At 47.6% G+C, this 20,986-nt stretch overlaps 1 protein-coding gene across 1 annotated transcript; it reads right to left on the bottom strand.

The window, feature by feature from the left end:
• Positions 1 to 3,913: 3,913 nt before the first annotated feature.
• Positions 3,914 to 19,816, bottom strand: LOC101960720 (serine protease 52). Its single transcript, XM_040292135.2, has 5 exons — positions 19,735 to 19,816; positions 19,133 to 19,331; positions 18,140 to 18,387; positions 16,863 to 16,999; positions 3,914 to 14,290 (listed from the first exon to the last, which is right to left on the bottom strand). Exons 1-5 carry the CDS (start codon positions 19,814 to 19,816, stop codon positions 14,024 to 14,026), a joined length of 933 nt encoding a protein of 310 aa, XP_040148069.2. The 3' UTR covers positions 3,914 to 14,023.
• Between the last annotated feature and the right edge of the window lie 1,170 nt (positions 19,817 to 20,986).

Raw genomic sequence — 20,986 nt, 5'->3', positions numbered from 1 at the left:
TTTTTTCCACCTCTTGGTGTTTGCTTGGAGGCTTTGATACGTCTTCTATGAATCTACTGACACGTTCAATCTTTCCTCTGGCTTCTTGAACACATTCAATGCATTTACAGTAATTGTTTCAATGTCCTTGTCTACTAATTCTGTCATCAGTGTCACTTCTGGGTCTCTTTGACTGGCTGATTATTTTCATTACGGGCCTTATGGAATCACTTCTTTGTGTATCTGGTAAGTTTTGATTAGACATGTAAGACATTGTTAATTTTTATCTTTGGGGTGCTAGGTGGTTTTGCCTTCCTGTGAGTTGTCCTGAGATTTGTTCTGCAACATAGTTAACTGTTCCTTGGAAATCATTTGGTCCTTCCAGGGTGGACTCAATCCTTCCAGCTTTCTGAGGTGGGCCAGCACAGAGTTCAATCTGGGACTGGTACTTAACCTCCTAGGAGCGCTCTGCCCATGCCCTGGGGATCGGGTTGCTGTCTGGTTGGTGGAAGGAGAAGCCTTTCTGAGCCTGTGGGCACTCTGAAGCTTGCCCCTCCAACCCTTGGGATCCTTGATTCTGTCTCCGTTCTGAGGCTGTGGAAGAATCAGGTGGGCAGTCCCTCCTGCCCACGGGTGGAGTAGCCATAGCACTCTGACACTACTTTCAGGGGACTCACAAAAACATTTAAATTAATTTTGTTATTTGAAGATAAAAGGCAAAATATGTTTTAAGATCTGATCATATGTGCGTCTTCACGACAGTGGACTCGGGAATGTGTGGCTGAGGGGCCTGTAGAGTTGTAATGCAGGTGGCCAGGGAGAGCATCATGGTGGAGACAGCCTCTCTCAGCAGGTGAAGAACCTGATTTTCCGCAAATTGAGCCAAGAGTAAAGCCTGAGCCCTGGGTTTGGCTCACAATGGTGGCAAGAGAAAGAGGATGAGCGGTGGCCCAAGGGACTAAAGCAGTCAAGAGGCCCTGCCCAGCGGAGTAGAGCGTGGAGCAGGTGTTTGGGGCTGGCACACCCAAGTTTCCTGGCCTCTAAAGGGATTTGGTGCTAACTGCCTTGCAGGGGAGCCCCGTGTGGAAGCTTTGTGGAAGTTTAGTTATTAGGCAAACGAGAAGGCCCTGAGTAATGGAAACCAAGGCACAGAGAAGGGTGGCATTAGGGTCACAGCATGAACGAGACTGGGAAAGACTGTGGGGCTGCCTCATCCTGCTTTCCCGCAGGAAGAAATCAAGACAGCAAAGACTCTGAGGCCCTCAATCACAGGAGACCACAGGTGAGGACTCAGATTTCAGCCGCGTGATCCTGAGAGCTGGGGAGGTGCTGGGTATCTAAACCCCTTCTGTCGTGTGGCGCTACGTGTGGGTGATGGTCATGGGACATCCCGTGTGGCTATCAGTGACAGCAGCTGGGAAGTCCTCAGCCCAGGGTGACCAGGCACATGCTAAGCCCCGAAATGGGCTAATTTATAGAGCAGATTTCACCAGACGTAGACTGACCTGCTCCTCAATCTCTTTCTCTCCTTTTTAGGGGACTGGCTGGTTTGGCCCCATCTGTCTGGGCCTTGATGAGGATAACTGTCCTTGTTCCCTGGTTTCAGGGCCATCAGTCTCTGAACCCCAGCCCAGAGGGCGCCTGGAGCACTGCGGGCTGAGACAGGCGGACGTCCTTGGGACGTCCTTGGGAGGCTCCTTCTTCACGCTGCGCAGAACCACGCGGCACAGGCCCAGGGCCCGCCCTTAGGCCCCGTCCCAGATGGAATTGATGGAATTGGATGGCGTCTTTGTCTTCTTGTGCTCACAGACCCTGGCTGGCTTGTGACAGGAAAGAACTAGGGCATAGCTCAAACACAAAAGTGGAAAAAGAAACGGGCGACAGCCCCCAGGGAGGACTCTCCATCTCCTTATCTGTCTGCCGTCCCAAATAGCTCTCTCTCCTCCCCCATTTGCGTTTATGTGTCCCATTTCCTTCTCTTGCAGCAGATGCCACTGGGCTGGCTGTCTGAACTGGGTCAGAGAGTGGTGGTGCCTCGACACAGTCCCTCCGGCGGTGTCTTCCTGTGTCCTCACTCCCCCTCCAGTCCCCCAGCCTGCTTTCCGTGGCATCCCAGGGTGGTCCCTGTGCCCAGAACCACAGGGAGTTTCCTGCCACTCCAGGACCTCAGTGCTGGTAGCTGGGAGACAGGAAGGCATCCTTGACTGTCCTCAACCCTTGGCTTCTCCAGGGTCCCTAGCTTCTCCTTTCACCTCACTGATAAATGATTTCAGAGAACTCTCACCCGCTTGCCACAGCAGCCAGGTAACCACGCTGCCTTCTCGACAGCGCCCTGCCTGCCCTGGGGCCTGTTTCCCACAGCCAGGCCGCCCCTGGTGTAGTGTGGCAGCAGTGCCGCACTGGGTGGAGAATCAAATCAGCCATGTTTCAAACTCCATGGAGCAGAGACCAAAGAAATCAGTGGATTGCCCAACGTAACGCAGTAAAGGGCAGAGTCCAGGGTCACACTCCCACTGACCATTCCTACTCCAGTGCACACTGTAGTCTTCCTTTTGCTGCTTCATTTAAAGCATGCACTACTGAGAGTCTAGCTCTTTTCTTGATGTCCTCTGTTAAGAATCTAGGTCCAGGGCTGGGGTTGTAGCTCAGCGGTAGAGTGCTTGCCTTGTAAGCATGAGGTACTGGGTTCGATCCTTAGCAGCCACATAAAAAAATAAAATAAAGATATGGTGTCCATCTATAACTAAAAAAAAAAAAAAAGAATCTAGGTCCAAATTTTTCCTTGAGATGCCCTTCAAAAGAATAGATATGGCATGCGGGTGACCAGTGTTTGAGAGGGGAAATTATGTTACACAAAAGATTACCATCAGGAATATTGAAGCAAAAATTCTGAGAGGTCCCATGGACTTAGGAGTCAGAGGCTTTGCCTTTTCAATCCGTGTTTAAAGATAATTGCTTGGTTTCACCTCTGCATAGATGCCATGTTGGCAGACCAGTGTTCCACTGTGCAAGTGAAAAGCTGGATAGATGCTCTAAAATGACAGCACAGGACATCTGGGGTAACAATGAGGACTCGATGAATCGACATTTCAAAGAATCGGCACAATTAGGTAACTGACATTACCAACAGGGTTTGTTGTTGTTCTTCCTCTCTCCTGGGGGACATCCAATTTGCTGATCCCCAAGCTGAAAATCAGACATGGTCCAGATGCGTGAACACTAACCACAGGGGCAGAGAGAAACCAGTTGTGTGGGTCTGGAGGAGACCCTAGGAATTTGAGAGGCTCCAAATGTAGATCCTGGAAAGCTAGGCTGATATCTTCTGAAAATCAGAGGAAAATATCTGTTTCCATGCCTACAGAATGAAGACCATCCATGAGAGGGACCTGCCTCAAAACCACCAGTCCCCTCCTTCTCCAGACAGGTACCAGGCTGAAGCTGCCCAGAGTGGTAGGTGGAAGGTCTAGGCTGGGATTCCCACACCTCCTGCACCATTCCCTGTCAGGGAAGTCCAAAAGGGCTATGCCCCAAAATTAAGTATTAGAGAGACATAGACTGAAAAAACAGTTATTTAAAAACCTAGCCAAATGTCTGATTGCATTGAGATAACCAGTTCTTCAATTTATCTGCCCCACAGAGGACAGAGGGATCCTCAGTGGAAGAAGACAATAGCATGTAGATCCTTTGTTATTTTTCTTTTTCTAAATAAGCAATGCAAAATACTTACTTAAATTTGATTCAAGTTAAAATGTTAAAAATTGCTAACCATACAATGAAACAAGAAAAGATACCCCCACAGTCTAGACATTAACATTGCCAGTATGGATTTAAAAAGAAAGCCAAACATATATTATTTATATATTTAAAAAATAAGACCACAGAAAGGTTGAAAGTAAAAATAATAGGAAAGAAATGATGTGAACAATAACCAAAAGAAAACTGGTGACACTTTGTTAATTTCAAAGTACACTTTAATTCGTGAAGACAGAATCACACAAGGCTTTGAATAACATAATATGTCACATAAAATCGAGGCAAAGAAGATAGAATGAATGAAGATTCACAACTTAAATAAAGAATTTTAAATGACAAAGTTCAATGGACTTTGTAAAACTGAGAAAATATAATACCTTGAATTATCCAAATGGATAGTCTCTCTTTTTTTTAGTTGCTTTTATTTTTTAAATACGTGACAACGGAATGCATCACAATTCTTATTACACATATAGAATACAATTTTTCATATCTCTGTATATAAAGTATGTTCACACCAATTCATGGCTTCATATATGTACTTTGGATAATGATGTCCATCACATTCCTTCATCATTGCTAACCCTCTGCCTTCTCCCTTCCCTTTCCACCTCTGCCCTATCTAGAGTTGAGTTTGTCAATTCCTCCCATGCTCCCTCTCTCTGCCCCACTATGAGTCAGTCACCTTATATCAGAGAAAACATTCGCCATTTGTTTTTTGGGGATTGGCTGACTTCACTTAGCATTATCTTCTCCAACTGCATCCACCAAATGGGTAGTCTCAACAACAGAATAGATGCAGCAGACAGAATCATTTTAACTGGGAGACAGATCAATTTCTAGGAAACTAAGAGGAAACATGATGAGTACAGGAGTACGTGGGACATATTCCTAATGTGTTTCATATATAATTACAATTTCAGAAAGAGAACAAGACAAAATCAACATTCAAAAACTATTGAATGAGCATTTTTTAAAACTTAGGAACATCAATTCCTATATTAAAAAATCTCAAAACCTCAAGCAATAGAGACACAAAGAAAACTCCAACTAGGCATGTCATAATAAAACTGATGAAAACCAAAGACAGAACAATTCTTAAGAGCAGCCAGAAAAGGCGGGGGGGGGGGGAGCACATTACCTTCAAGGGACAGCAATAAAGATGACAGCCGACTTCCTAGCAGACATGATGAAAGCTAGAAGATAATGTAATGACACCTTGAAAACGATGAAAGAAAAAATGAGACAACCCAGAAATCTAGCCCAGCAAGATATCCTTCAAAATGATGTTGAAATAACCATGTTAAGAAGTAAATGAAAACGGAGGGGATTTGTTGCCATAGGCCCACATTAAGAGAGTAACGGAGAGAATTCTGGCAGAAGAAAGATGATCTTGGATGGAAAGATAACCTGGAGACTGGAGAGAGAGAGAGAATAGAGTAGGTGTGGGGGTAAATACAGATGAGTATTTGTTGTACAGAGCAGGAACTATAATGTCTTGTGGGATTTAAAGATAATAGAACTAAAATGCATAAGCATAAACACAAAGGGCAGGGGTTGGTAAATAGAATTGAGATTCTAACTTCCGCCAGGGTTGAGCACGTGGTAAGGTGATGCCTGTCATTAGACTTAAACACATCAATGATGCTTGTTTTAGTCACTGAAAAATAAAATATAATTTAAGAGATGGAAAATATGGGTAAATAAACATTATTCTAGCATTCTAAAAGAAAGAAAGAACAGAAAGAAAAAAACAAAACATATGTGGGACAGGTAGAAAATCAGTACTTGTGGCTGAGAATATAGCTCAGTGGTAGAGGACTTGCCAAGCATGCACAAGACCCTGGGTTCAATCCCCAGCATGGGAGGAGTGGGGGGAATAGGAAAAAGAAAAATCAATAGTAAACTTACATAGAGACCACATTACATCATCATTACTGATACGCTGATGATACAATTAGTATAGGATTGACAGACTGGATAAAAAAGATTATGACCAGAGTCACAATTAAAATGAAGGCATGTACTGCTTAATAATTTCAGGGATAGATATGTTCTGAGAAATGCATCTGTGAACATCATGGTGTGTACTTACACAAAACTAGATGGTGTAGTCTGCTATGTACCCAGGCTGTTGGGTGTGTGGGCATGCACATGTGTGCCTGTGTAGCTCAGAGGTAGAGGACTTGCCTGGCACATGAAGCATTCTGTTCTGTGTGTGACTGTGCTGTGCTTTTATCTGGCCGGCAGTACAGTGGGTTGTCTATATCAGCCTCACCACAGCCACATGAGTAAAGCATTGCACTGTGGTGCTGTGATGGTCATGAGGTCAGGAGTGACAGGGATCTCCCAGCTCCGCTATGGTCTTATGGACCTGTGTGTGTGGTCCATCCCTGACCAGAGCATTGTCATGCAGTACATGATGTACAGGAACACTCAAGAGGCTGACAGTAAGGGATTAAAACACACACACCACATAAACACTCACTGAAAAAGCTGGGTTATCGTCTATACTAATATTAGACTAAGAATCCTTCAAGTCAAGGAGCATTATTAGAAAGAAAGAAGTTCATTTCATGAAAATAAAGGGGCTATGTGACAGGTTGATATCATAGTACTAAATCTGTATGCTCTAAATAACATAGCTTCCAAATATATAAAACAAAAACATTAAAAATCAAAGGATAGACAATTCCACAATCATAAGAAAGAGGCAGTAATCCACATTTCTCAATAACTGATAGAAAAATAACATTTAAAGGGTCAATAGATATGTATATCTGAACAACACAGTTAATAAACACTGTATTTGACACCCAACAAAGACATGGAACACTTATCAAAATCAACCATTGCCTGGGCCATTAAGAAAGCATTTGTATATAAGTGATTGACATCATTCAGAGTAATTTATCTGGCTGTAATAGTATTAAGGTAGAAATTAATAATAAAATGATAACTAGAAAAACAACCCTCCTGTCTAGAAATTAAACAGTGCAGTTCTACATAACTCAAAGGTCGAAGATAAAGATAGAAGCTTGATAATAAATTTTTATTAACACACATCAAAACTTGTAGGATGGAGGTCCACATTTTGGAATAAGTTTTCATAGCAAAAAGAAAAAAGGCAAATATAAGAAAAGTAGAAAAAAGGAAATAATTATAGGAACCAGTTATCTTTAAAATGCAAAATGAGGTCAGGAGTGACAGGGATCAAATGGATTTTTAAGAAAAAAATTATTATTTACTTTATGAAATATCAATTACAATATTTATGATCAAAAGAAAGAAAAAGAAATAATAACAGGAATACAAAGATTAGAGAGCTATAAATCTTACAGACATCAAAACATAAGAGAATTTATGACTATATATTTCACAATTAACTTAATGAGTTGGAAGAATGCACAAAATGCCTCAAAAAATACAACTTACCAAATCCAAAAGAAGAAAAAATAGAAACCCTAATTGTCCTTTTGTGATTAAAAAAAAATTGAGTATAAGGCTGGAATACAGCTCAATTGATAAGAGTGCTTGCCTTGCATGGACAAGGCCCTGGGTTCAATCCCCAGCACCATTAAAACAAAACAAAACAAAAATACAAGTATGAATTGAGACCTTTCCCTCAGAACAATCCCTAGACCCAGGGGTGAATTCTTCCAAAGACCTCAGGTAGTAAACTGTGCAAGCTCTTCCAGGAAAGGTGGAGGCACTTCTCCAGTCTTTGTGTGAAGCCAGCAGAGCCTTGATTACAAACTATGATAAGGATATTATAAGAACGAACAAGGACAGGTCCATCGGCCTCATGATCACCTATAGAGAGAGATGTATGAAAAGAGATTTTTGAGTAATTGGCTCACATGATTCTGGAGGCTGAGAAGTACCATAATCTTCCATTTGCAACCTGCAGATTTGGAATTCCATGCCAGTCCAGAGGCCTGAGAACAGGGAACCAGTGGTACATTCCCAGCCCAGGGCAGGAGAGGATCACCACAGCTCCAGCAGGCAGGCAGGAAGGGGCTGAACCCTCATTTCCTCCCCTTCGTATTCTATTCAGGGCCTGGCATAGATGGTGGAGCATGCCCTCCCACACTGGGCAGAGAAACCTAGGTTAGGTAGTCTGCTGATTCCAATGCTAATCCTACCCAGAAACATCCTCCCAGACACACCCACAAATGTTTAATCAGGGTATCCTGTGGTCTAGACAAGCTGACACTTAAAATTAGCCATCCGTCACAGATGGTTTAAAAATAAGAAATTAGTAGTTATATCGATAATGTTTTCACAGCATTTATAGGAAAAGAGAGAATCATAATGATCTCCATAAATGAAAAAAAAAGCACTCCTGTTCCAAATCTCCCACAGGAAACATCACACTCAATGGTCAGATTTTGCAAACTTTTCTCAAAAGATGAGGGAAAGGCAAATTCTGTGTATCTTTCTGTTTTTCTGTCCAGCACTGCACTGGAGGCCTGGCCAGCGCAATCAGGCAAGAAAAGAAACCCAGAGCATAAAGACTGGAAAAGAAGAGCTAAACTGTCACTTTCAAGGAATAACATGATTCTATAACTGGAAAATCTGAAAGAATCTAAGTACAAATGGTTGAATTAGTGAGTTCCGTAAGCTCATGACACAGTTTCCCATACACACACCAGAAGTCAGAATGTCAGTATGTCTGTGCACATGAGATGCTAATGAGAGAAAATCAGAAGTTCAACCTATTTGAAAAGGGACCCCTGATAAGCAGTGAGGGCAGACTCCCGATGCCAGGCAAGGCCATCCGTGTTCAAAAGGCCCTGGCCTTTACCTCCCCGCTGGGCTCAGAAGTCAGTTCCGTGCTGATTTCAAATTTACTGTGAAAAGTAAGAAGCTAATAGATATTTTGGAGGAAAATATAGTATTTTCATGACCCTTGGATTTGGTGAAGATTTTTGGTGGTGTCTGGAACAACAGTTTATAAAAAATTCCTGTAGCCACATGTAAAATTTCAAGTCACCATGGGGAGGAGTTTTGCTGGGTCTGACCTTGGTGTGTGTATTTGTGTGTGTGTATGTGTGTGTGTGTGTGTGTGTGTGTGTGTGTGTCTGTGTGTCTTTCTTTTGTATCAAAAATTTTCCAAAGTGAATTGTCAGTGAAGTAATGAGGCCTTAGAAACTGGGATAAACCCAGCCGTCCAGAAATGCCAAGAAGCCTTGCAATGAACTTCGGAGGGTCCTGGGTGTTCCTACAGACTTCCTAAAACTTACTGTTTTCATCTCATAAACACACTGATGGGGGCTGTGGCTGTGGCTCAGCTACTGAGAGCTCTCCCAGCATGTGTGAGGCACTGGGTTTGATCCTCAGCACCACATAAAAAATAAATAAATAAAATAAAGGTATTGTGTCCACCGCAACTAAAAAACAAACTGATGGATGCTTCTGGTCTTCTGGGTTCAGATCTTGAACTTTAATGACCTCAGCAGGTTTTATTGGGGCATTAATATTCTAGGTCAAAGTCATAATAAGCTAAAAATATAACAAGGTCACGATGTAAATAAACCAGCTAGCACTGAAAGTACACCTCCTCTACCTCTTTCCTGAGCTGCCGTTTACCTTACCTCTCAACTGCCCAGTGTTTACTGGATGCCCAGGAGCACACAGAGATGCTGTAGCTTGAGAGGAGCAGGAGAGAATATCAATCTTCCCTTAAACACCCCCCATGAGTTGGGTGCCAAAGTAACATACAGGTTAACAATAAATAGTGGAGATACCTGATAAATAGTATAAAGAAGAAAAAACAGGATTGCTAGAAGGTGCCCGAGGACTGTAGGGTAGGGGCTGGACCATGGTAACGGGTGCAGGGACTGGGCAGAGGTAAGAGAGGAGGGCAATTGGGTAGCAGTGCAAGGGGGGATGTAATGGATTCTGGCTCTGGCTTGAGATCAGTGCTGATGAGCTGAGCTGACAGATCAGACGCAGGGTGAGAGGAACGAGTGGCCCGAGCGAGCACCAGGAGAGTCCCCACGGGGCAGCTGGAGGCTGGGTCAAGCCGTTGGCAGCACTGCCGAGGGCTGTGGGGGGTGAGGGGCTGAATCCTAGTTTATTCCGAGATGCCTCTTCCACATCCTGGAGGAGACGACCTTAGGGCAGTTGGATCTGTGTTCTGGAGCTCAGGGGAGAGGTCGGGGACATGCACAAGGGCAGACGTGGCGTTTGTCACAGTGACTATGGTGAGATCATCCCGGGGGAGAACAGCCTTCCTCAGTTAGCTGTGGGGGAAAGAGGGGGAATCAGCAGAGTTGAGAGGAGGTGACCGGAGACCGGAGGACCAGGCTAGTGAGTTCCCCGTCGTGGTCAGAGCTCATGGCTGACGGGGACTGTGGCCTGCTGGTGCCCAGCAGCTCAGGAGGGCACCGCTCTGCGCACCTCCAGTCCAGGACCAGGAGACGCGTGCTGCTTTCCACCGTCACAAAGTTGGGAAATTCTGCCCTTCACACGAGAGACCTGGAAAGGCTGTGGATTTAAAGTTGATTTATGTGGTACTTATGCCATCGATTGGATTGGAATTGGGTACCGAGTTCTGCCAGATTGTCTCCACAGCTACCCGAGGGGGGGACTGCTGGGTGTGGCAGACATGGGAGCTCTCTGGCTCTTTCACCAGGACTTAAACCAACAACCCAAACGCTGAGCTTGCTCTTTCTGGGCGGACGCCCTCTTCTACGCAGTCGGCCTACCCCTGTCCTGTGTCCTTGTTCTCCTGTGGGACTCAGTTGCCGCAGCCATGGGTTATGAAAAGCCTTCACCGGCCTCTGCGTCCCAAGCTGCCACAGTGGGCAAGTAAATCACTCCCTGCCGCAGCTTCCTGTCTCCTTCTTTCAAGTGGAAACGAAGCCATCCTGGTCAGACACCACACCAAAGTCAGAGTAGACGTGCAATCCCAGAGGACCCAGGGCAGCCAAAGGAAAGGCATCTCCACCATGGAGCCGTGCTCATGTGGTCAGCCTGTCCAGACCAAGATGAGCAGTCAGCTGGAAAGCCAGGCCTTCCCAACTCAGCTGCTGTGTGTGCGGAAGAGATGAATTTCAAGCCATATCCCACCATGCACCGAAACTATTTCAGGATGGGTCACAGGCCTAAATATTAGAGCTACAGTGAAAAGCTGCTAGAAGTAAACAGCTCACTGTCTCCTCAATACTGAAACAGGCAAAAACTTCCTAAACAGGATTCAGCCCATACCAGCCAGGAAAGAAGAAATTGATTAAATGGACTTAATAAAAATCAAATTTTTATGCTCATTACGTGACCCCAGTAAGAAAATGAACCAGCAAGACACAGCCAAGGAGGAAACGTTTGCACACTTCTGATAAGGGATTCACACACTCCGTAGGTACCGACTCCTGGGACCCAATAATCTAAAGACAAACAAGTGTCTGTTCAGCTCCTGGCCCACTTATTGATTGGGTCACCTGTTTTTTGGGTGTTAAGTTTTTTGAGGGTTTATATGTCCCGAAGATGAGTGCTCTATCTGACGTGCATGTGGCAAAAATTTCCTCCCAAAATATAGGGTCTTTCTTCACTTCATTAATTGTTTTTTGTTTGTTTGTTTGTTTTGTTGAGGAGAAGATTTTAGTCTGAATCCATCTCATTTGTTGATTCTTGATTTTATTTCTTGCGCTTTAGGAGTCTTGTTAAGGAAGTTGGGGCCTAATCCGACATGATGGAGATTTGGGCCTACTTTTTCCTCTATTAGGTGCAGGTCTTCAGTCTAACTTCTAGGTTCTTGATCCACTTTGAGTTTTGTGCAGGATGAGAAATAGAGGTTTAGTATCATTTTGCTGCATAAGTAGTTCCAGTTTTCCCAGCACCATTTGTTGAAGAGGCTCTCTTTTCTCCAATGTATGTTTTTGGCACCTTTGTCTACTATGAGATAACTGTATTTGTGTGGGTTTGTCTCTGTGTCCTCTATTCTGTGCCACTGGTCTTCATGTCTGTTTGGTGCCAATACCATGCCATTTTGGTTACTATACCTCTGTCGTATAATCTAAGATCTGGTATTGTCGTGCCTCCTGCTTCACTTTTCTTGCTGAGGATTTCTTTAGCTATTCTGGGCCTCTTATTTTTCCAAATGGATTTCATGATTGCTTTTTCTATTTCTGTGAAGAATGTCATTGGAACCTTGATGGGAATTGCATTAAACCTGTATTGTGCTTTCGCTTGAATGGCCATTTTGACAATATTAATTTTGCCTATCCAAGAGCAGGAGAGACCTTTCCATCTTTTAAGGCTTCTTCAATTTCTTCCTTTAGTTTTCTATAGTTTTCATTGTAGGGGTCTTTTACCTCTTTTGTTAAATTGATTCCCAAATATTTTATTTTCTTTGAGGCTGTTGTGAATTGGGTAGTTTTCCTATTTTCTCTTACAGTTGATTCATCACTGTTGTATAAGAATGTGATTGCTTTATGGATGTTGATTTTATATCCTGCTACTTTGCTGAATTCATTTAAGAGTTCCAGAAGGTTCCTGGTAGAGTTTTTCTGGGTCTTCTAAATATAGGATCATGCCATCAGCAAATAGGGATAGTTTGAGTTCTTCTTTTCCTGTTTGTATCCCTTTAATTTCTTCATTCTGTCTAACTGCTCTGGCTAGAGTTTCCAGGACTCTGTTGAATAGAAGTGGTGAAAGAGGACATCTCTGTCTTTTTCAGTTTTTAGCAGGAATGTTTTCAGTTTTTCTCCATTTAGAATGATGCTGGCCTTGGACTTAATGTGTACAGCTTTTACAATGTTGAGGTTTGTAACTACTACCCCTAGTTTTTCTAGTGTTTTGAACACGAATGGATGATGTATTTTGGCACATGCTTTTTCTCTGTCTATTGAGATAATCATGAGATTGTTGTCTGTATGTCCATTGATGTGATGAATTACGGTTATTGGTTTCCATGTGTTAAACCAACCTTGCATCCCTGGGATGAACCCCACTTAATCGTGGTGCACTGTCCTTTAAATATGTTTCTGTGTGTGGTTTGCCAGGATTTTGTTAAGACATTTTGCATCTGTGTTCATCGGGGATATTGGTCTGAAATTTTCTTTCCTTGATGTGTCTTTGTCTGGTTTTGGTATCAGGGTGATAATAACTGCATAGAATGAGTTTGGAAGGGCACCTCCTTTTCTATTTGTGGAATGACTTGAGGAGGACTAGAGCTGGCTCTCCTGGGAAGGTCTGTAGACTCAGCTGGGAGCCGTCTGGTCCTGGGCTTCCTGGGTGGGCCTGTGATGGCGGCTTGGGCTTCCCTCCAGCCTGGCTTTCTGTCCTCAGAGTGTGTGTGCACGAGCAAGGAGGGTTTCCCTTTTCCTTTTTTCTTTCTTCTTTGCTGTCCACAGCTCAAGGAATTCCACTGAAGGCAAAGTCACGTAACCACCCTCACATTGCTTTAAAACAGAGCTCTTTCCCTTCTCCTCATAAATATGTTGGGTTGCCGCAGAGAAGAATGCCACCTATCATGTCGGGCCTGGTGGGAAGAATCAAGCTTGTGGATGACTGTCCCAAGGAAGGACAGCGCACCCCTCGTCCAGGTGGTACCAAGTGTCCCCTGGGCCCTGAACCGGCTCTGTCAGCTGAGAGCCGGGGCAGCCCTCTTGTGCTCAGTTCTGGCCTCCCATGGCCTCTGTGACTTCAGGTCAAGTTCCCAAGGCTTGCCAGCCAAGGGCCCTTGGCTGGCACCACCCCTGACCATGTGTGTCTTTCCACCCCGTCCCCAGGACACTTGTGCCTCAGTGACTTTCTGTCCTGGACTTCAGCATGTTGCTCCTGATCTCTGAGAGTCAAAGCAGCCTCTTCTGGGGTTCAGGATCAGTGACAGCTGTGGAAGCAAAAGCTGTGAATAAGTCCAAGGAAACTGACAGGAACCAAATTGGTCCATCTCAGGCAAAGCTGGAAATGAAGGGGGAGAGGAGTGAGGGCGCCTGATGAGCTGTCTACCCCGGGCTGTCTGTGCAGATGCAAGATGAAGGCAGCAGGAAGGATGCTTCCGGTGGAGAGGAAAGATGGGGCTTTGGGCCCCCAGGGCCCTGGCTTGCTGCTCCCTGCAGACAGGGGCTCCAGCCCAGCCCTCGGTGGGACTCAGCCTCCTCCCAAGGTCCAGGTGAGCTCTGGGCTGCTGGGCTATGTCTCGGGTCCTCCCTGGGCAGGCATGTGATGAGCTCAGGCAGAGCGAGTCAGCTGAGCATCTCCTCTCCCATCTGTGCCCACCCTGAGCCTTATTTCACACACTGAGAAGGACATTGGGGTTTGGTGACAAGACAGTGTTTAATCATCAGGATAACAGGAGCATCACAAAGCACAGGAGCACGAGGACCCAGGGGGAGAGAAGCAAGCTGTACCCAGAGTCTGGCTGGTACACATAAGGTCTCCCTGCCTTCTTTGTCATCCTCTTGATCCACAGAAGGTAATTGGACACCTTTGTGTACACCCCAGGGATGTCCTTTTTGCCGCAGTTCACACCCCAGCTGACGATGCCCAGCTGGTACCATTTGGTTGTGTTGTTCTTTTTGTGGCAAATCAGAGGGCCCCCACTGTCACCCTAGGAGAGAAAAGTTGTTTGGGAGTGGAGGGGACAGTAGCAAGTCACTCCTACAACCTACCGACGAGCAGGCAGCTCGCATAGGTCAAAAACCCTGGACTTGGGGCTCTTTTGATGGAAACTGTGGAGGCTGCTTCTGCTCTCCAGATGCGGACTGTGGGAGAGGTGCACAGGGTTTGCCAGCAGCCTCGTGATGAATGAACGGCCGCGTGGTCAAAAGGGATCCCACCCTCGTCACAGACTCAAGCCTTAGCTCTGATGTGCCAAGAAGTGGATCTCCACTCCATGTTGCCTTTAGCACTTTCATTTTGTAAAGAATTCCCCAACTCTCTCCCTGCCTTTTCACCTCAAATCCATTTTCTGCTGGCCCATTTTCCTCTTTCACAAACAGAAAAAGAAAAAAAACCAAGAATCCATTTTGCCTTTTAATAGGCCATGGGTTGAACACATTAGATATACAAACTGACACATAACAAATGAAAAAAGATCCATATTATGTCAAAGTGTCATGTTATGGCTCAAAGCATTAAATTTTAAACAACTTACAAATTTTAGAGCATCGTAGAAAAGATTTTCAAGTTAGCACAAGTAAGCAGAGCAGACATAATGGTCATGAAAACGGAAGAATATGGTAATTTCCCTTCTTCCACACCTTTCAGACCATTAAAAAAAAAATTCTAGTAAAGAGTCATGCACAATCATCAAGAAAAAATTGGAAAAAATACCCATGATTATATAAAGAAGGAATTTTATGAACACACACACATGATTACGTGTGAAGAGAATGTCTCAAGAACCCACCCCCATGTGGCAGTGTTTGGGAAGGGATGGGGGGGAGGTCAGCTTGCTCTTCACTGCCTGCCCACCCGGGGAACTAGAGCTTTTTTCCACCATATTTTCAAATAAGTGAAGTCAGTAGTTCCACCCAGTAGAGGTGGCTCCTTGTTAATACCTTTCCAGATCCTTGCATGTGTACATATATCACTATTGTTTCATAGAAATAGGATCAGGTTGTAGATATGGTTTCAGAGTTTACAAAGCTTCATTTTGAAAACGTCCATGATGCTGAGAAAGTTGATTTTTTAAAAGAATCCCTCAAGGATGTGTAAAAAATTTGAATCTAAATCCACAGTGAAACCAAAAACCAACCAACAAGATCTGGGTATTTTTCAATTTTTAAAACCAGATTGTGATCACAACCTCTTGTCCTTACTGACTCACTTTGAACAAACTGTTCTTTGCCAAATGCCTTGAAGTCATTGGGAAGTCACACGATCTTTCTTTTTTTTTAAATGAAAAATTAGAATTGCTTCTGTCATCCATGACTTCTATATGAAAGAAGTCAGGCGGATCAGTGGGGCCCTTAGGATTTTACATGTGTGCAGCCAAACAAACTTTGGTTCCAAGCCCAAGGTGAGTACTGAGCTGAGTGAATCTGGAGCCTTCCTTGAGTGCGCTAAGGCTGGGAGGGTGTGCTGAGGACGGAATCTCTCCTGCAGGGGACGAGCATTTGCTCAGGGGAGCTCCCATTCTCCACGTGGCTGTGGGACCAGGCAAGTCTGGGCACGGCCAGGCTGGGTCCCCTGTGAAAGAGACTTCTAACCCCAACGTCAGTGTGCTTTTGTTAGAATTCGGGGTCTGTGATTTATGCTACTGGGCTGTCCTCAACAGAACGTGGCATTTCTTCCATCCTTGGTTTCCTCATCTAAAATGTGCCCATCTCGGGAAACTCCTTCACGTTTCCAGAGGCAGTGTATGTTCTAGTGGGGACGAGCCAGTGTAAGGAAAGAAGTGAGAAAAACCACAGGTATAATTTGCTCTCCTTGCCCAGTGCCTTTGTGCAAATCCTCACAAGGATCCCCAAAGGCAGGCTTTCTTGGTATTCCCATTTTAGAGGTAAGCAGATCAGAAGAGGCACAGAAACTGGGGAGGTCACTGCCCCGGTCACACGGGTGGTAAGAAGAGGAGCCAGGACGGAAGCCATGTTGTCTGACTTCAGAGCCTGGGCCCTGCTCCTGCCTCACTTTGGTTACCTCACTTTACTTGTTCTTAAAAAGATCTTATGGAGCCTCTGTGCTGGGTGGAAAGGATCCTCCCCCAACTCACATCCACCCAGAGTCTCCGAATCTACCTACTTTGGATATAGGGTTGTTGCAGATGTCATTAGTTAAATTAAGACAAGGTCATGCTGAATCAGAGTGGGCCCCAGTGCAATGACCAGTGTCCTGTGAAGAACAGAGGTGTCAGGCACATGGAGAGAAGTCCACATGAAGACAGGCAGAAGTTTGAGTGGGGCATCTACAAGCCAAAGGAACCCCAAGGATGGCCAGGAGCCCAGGAGCTGGAAGAGACCAGGAGGGATGGTCCCCGTTGCCTGGGGAGCGGCAGAGTCCAGCTGGTGTCTGGGTTCCAGGCCTCTGGCTCCAGAACTAGGAGAGGATCATTTCTGTGGTTTCAAGCCACTCAGCTTGTGACGATCTGTCAGGGCAGCCCTGGGAAACAACAGTGGCCTCTCCCGGGGAGGAGGGAAAGGGAGCCACTCACCCTGTCTCCAGCAGGCACAGCCCATTACCTGGCAGGCGTCTCCGTGAGAACCGTTAGCACACATCATGTTCCTGGTGAGTACAGGGAAGACATAGAAGCACCTGTCCCATGTGAGCAGGTCGAGGTGGACTTGGTGCAGCACTGAAGGTAAAAACTTGACAGAACCTGACCCAGAGGAGAAGCACATGGAGAAAGGCCTGAGCCGGAAGGGGTTCCGTCAGCTGGAGGCAAGCACCACCCAAGTGGTGTCTTTTCTCTTCAGTGACAAGGGAACTTCCCTATAGCCCAAAGAACAGTCAAGATTGGGACTGTGGAGGGGGAGGGGGAGGGAGGGTGCTTAGAAGGTTCTTGAGCCCTCCCACACAAGGATCTGGAGCTCTCCGGGACTGGATCCCTGCTCGCTCTCAGCCAGCCTGCAGAAGGTGCCAGGCTCCCACGGGAACAAACCGGAGTCCAGGATGGCAAGCCCATGCCAGGGCCCAGGACACGTGGACAGGCTTGAGCCATGCCGGGCCCTCACAGTGTTCCCTAGGCAGGAGGTGAACCCACACCTGGGCTTTCTTCCCTCCCAGACGGGGGTGCTTTCTGTTCTGCATGCTGCTGCATCCCCACTGCCTACAACACGGCCCACCACAGGGCCATGGGTGCACTGGAGGAAGGTTGGGAAATTCTATCCTGAGAAGGTGGCCATTTTTTGAAGCTCATGATAAGGGCATGTCCCAACAAGCTCTGAGCTTTAGGATCACACTAGAATATAGGTCCAGCCATTTGTGTGCCTACTTGAAAGAGTGGTGCTGCCTGCCATGTGTGGATTCCATGCTGTGGATTATGGGCGTATCTACCATTTACCGAGAGCGAGGATGAAAGGGGCCGTTTTGCAAGTTGACTGGGGAGAGGCCCACGTGGGGCCAATGCTGAAGGGCGTTTTATATCCGGCCAATGCCCTGCGTCTGACCGGGTCCTATGGTGTTCAAAGAGTCCTTTGTCACAGGACAGCAGAGCCAATCCATCATGGCTACAAAATTGTTGTGACTGGCAGTGGTGTGGAGGCTACCCCTTGGCCCCTCCGTAAGTCCCTCAGCATTCCTCTAAGTCCCACCTTGGACTTGGGTTGTCCCTGAGCTCCTCTGAAGGACTCAGGTTCCACCATGAGGCATTCAGCTTGCTACAGGAGCCCAGAAAGGGCTCACCATGGGCCTTCAAGGAAATCTGAAGGTCCCAGATCTACCAGAGAGAATGTCCAGGGCCAGCAGGGCCTCTGGAGTTCCCATCCCAGACACCAGCAGCTGGCTCTGAGTAACTCACTGGCGTTGGTAGTGCCCCATCCAGCCACCAAGCAGCTGCTCCATGCCTTTAGGTCCGTGACATCCGAAAGGCAAATGGGTACACTTTCGACACTGAAGTTCAGTGGGGATGTGAGCAAGAGCAAAGCTATGTCATTATCCATGATCCAGGAATCGAAATAAGGGTGAGTGATGATCTTATCCACTGTCATCATCGTCACGTTCTTGCTACTTAAGTCATCTGCGCCGTGTACAATTGTCCACTCGGTGCTTTCAAGAAAAGAAGGAGGAAAAGCAGTAAGTGATGGAGGGCAAAAGACCAAATTTTATATAAAATAATCCCGCCAGTCTGTGGCTGTGGTGTAAGGAGTGGGAATGGAGGCATCGGGGCCGTGCAGGTGCCACCAAGCCAAGAAAGAAGGCCGAGCAGGCAGCAGGAGCAGATCCGGGCTCTAGGCCTGTGCTCTGCTGCCCAGCTCTTGGCCTTGAGCAAACTCACTAGTACATGTCATCAACCGATCGCTGCTCAGGTCACCGAGGGCTTGGCCTTGGCTTGCAAGAAGCCCAGGACAGGCTAGAGCGCAAGCACCTGTGAAGCTGCTTGAAAATCATGATTCTTGAACTTGGCACAAACAAGAAGCTTCTGATCAGCTGCCAGGGATGGAACTGTGCCTCGGGTCTAATGCCTGCAGGACTCTGTGACCCTGTGGTCATGTCAGCCCATAACCTCTCCTCTCCGAGTGGGAATGATTACTCAGTGAAGCACTTCCTGGAGGTCAGGCCGGAAGGTCAGCAAGATAGAGTCTGAGGAACATTTGTTCTTCAGTTTATGTAACACGCGGGGAGGAGAGCAGCTCACCTAGCACCTGCCTGGGGACACCCAGCCATGCAGGCCTATGTTTGACCTCCTGACACTTTGTTCTGTGGCTGACAAACCTGGTTGAGGTCCCAGGGCACCTGGGGAAAATATTCTATCATGCTGGTTTAAAAAAAAGTCTCTGTAGGCAATACTTACGGAGGATGGTGATTGATTTTAATGAAGCAGTGGGAGGCAGTAAGAATCCACCACTCATTGAGAATGGTTCCTCCACAGACATGATGGCCTTGGTTAAGAATACCCACCTGCCAAGGAAAGTCTGCAATGCCTACAGGTTTCCCACCTATGATTGTAGCTATGTTTGACTCATTGGCACTCATTTTTCTGCCACACGTTACTAAGAGAAAGGAGAAAGAGGGAGAAAGTGTCAGGAATCATGCGCTGAGCTTGGGAGAGAGCCCAGTGAGCTCGCTGCTCCCCAGCCCGCACAGCGGGGCTAAGCCAGGCGGACCCTCACGCACCCGAAGCCCGGCCCGGAGGCCAAGGGCAGGTGTGGGGTGTGCTCACGGGTAGCGTTTCTCAACGGGGCCCTGAGTGGAGCTCATGGTCCAAGCAGTGTGGCTTCTGAGTCCCCTGGGAGTGGAGGACGGGGCTACGGGGGGAGAGTAGGGCTCAGATCCCTCCCAGGACTCCCAATCGCATCCCTGGGAACAGCCTTTGGAGCTAGTTCCCAGTGATTCTCCTGCCCACTGTGGACCGAGGACGGGCAGGACACAGAGGGAGGGACCTCGGACACCTACGTGCCAGGGAGCTGTGGGCCCAGGGCAGCAGCAGGGCGGCGGACAGCAGCAGCCCTGCTCCTCCTCTCCTCCATCCTGTCATGGGCCCCGGCCTTCATCAGAGGTGGGAGGACCTGGTGGAGGCAGCGGGGACCAAGGGAGGGCTCCCTCTCTGCGGCCAGCTCAGCCCAGCCTGGCTGCCAGGGTCACAATGGGGCCCTGGGTGGAGCTCACGGTCCAAGGCAGTGTGGCATCTGAGCCCCCTGGGGAGTGGAGGAGCCAGAGGCAGGAGTGGACTCCAGGCCAGGAGCTCTCCACCAGTCCACGAGTGGGCAGGACAATATGGCGGAAGTCAGCCTCCAGGAGTGGCCTTGTCCATCACAAGGCACTGAAGCTCCTGGTCCAGACAGATCAGGTGGAACAGCAGTGGGCACCAGGTGGAGCAGCAGGTGAGCACCAGGAGGAGCAGCAGGTGGGTACCAGGGGGAACAGCAGTGGGCACCAGGTGGAACAGCAGTGGGCACCAGGTAGAGCAGCAGTGGGCACCAGGTGGAACAGCAGGTGGGCACCAGGTGGAGCAGCAGGTGAGCACCAGGAGGAGCAGCAGGTGGGCACCAGGTGGAGCAGCAGGTGGGCACCAGGGGGAACAGCAGTGGGCACCAGGTGGAACAGCAGGTGGGCACCAAGGGGAACAGCAGTGGGCACCAGGTGAAACAGCAGGTGGACACCAGGGGGAGCAGCAGGTGGGCACCAGGGGGAGCAGCAGGTGAGCACCAGGGGGAACAGCAGTGGGCACCAGGTGGAGCAGCAGGTGAGCACCAGGAGGAGCAGCAGGTAGGCACCAGGTGGAGCAGCAGGTGGGCACCAGGGGGAACAGCAGGTGGGCACCAGGTGGAACAGCAGTGGGCACCAGGTGGAGCAGCAGGTGGGTACCAGGAGGAGCAGCAGGTGAGCACCAGAGGGAATAGCAGTGGGCACCAGGTGGAACAGCAGGTGGGCACCAAGGGGAGCAGCAGGTGGGCACCAGGGGGAACAGCAGGTGGGCACCAGGTGGAGCAACAGGTGGGCACCAGGGGGAACAGCAGTGGGCACCAGGGGGAACAGCAGTGGGCACCAGGGGGAACAGCAGGTGGGCACCAGGTGGAACAGCAGGTGGGCACCAAGGGGAACAGCAGGTGGGCACCAGGGGGAACAGCAGGTGGGCACCAGGTGGAGCAGCAGGTGGGCACCAGGTGGAGCAGCAGGTGGACACCAGGGGGAGCAGCAGGTAGGC

Source organism: Ictidomys tridecemlineatus, chromosome 14 (genome assembly GCF_052094955.1).
Source record: "Ictidomys tridecemlineatus isolate mIctTri1 chromosome 14, mIctTri1.hap1, whole genome shotgun sequence".
Taxonomy (NCBI): Eukaryota; Metazoa; Chordata; class Mammalia; order Rodentia; family Sciuridae; genus Ictidomys; species Ictidomys tridecemlineatus.
This window is presented reverse-complemented; position numbering and strand designations above follow the sequence as displayed.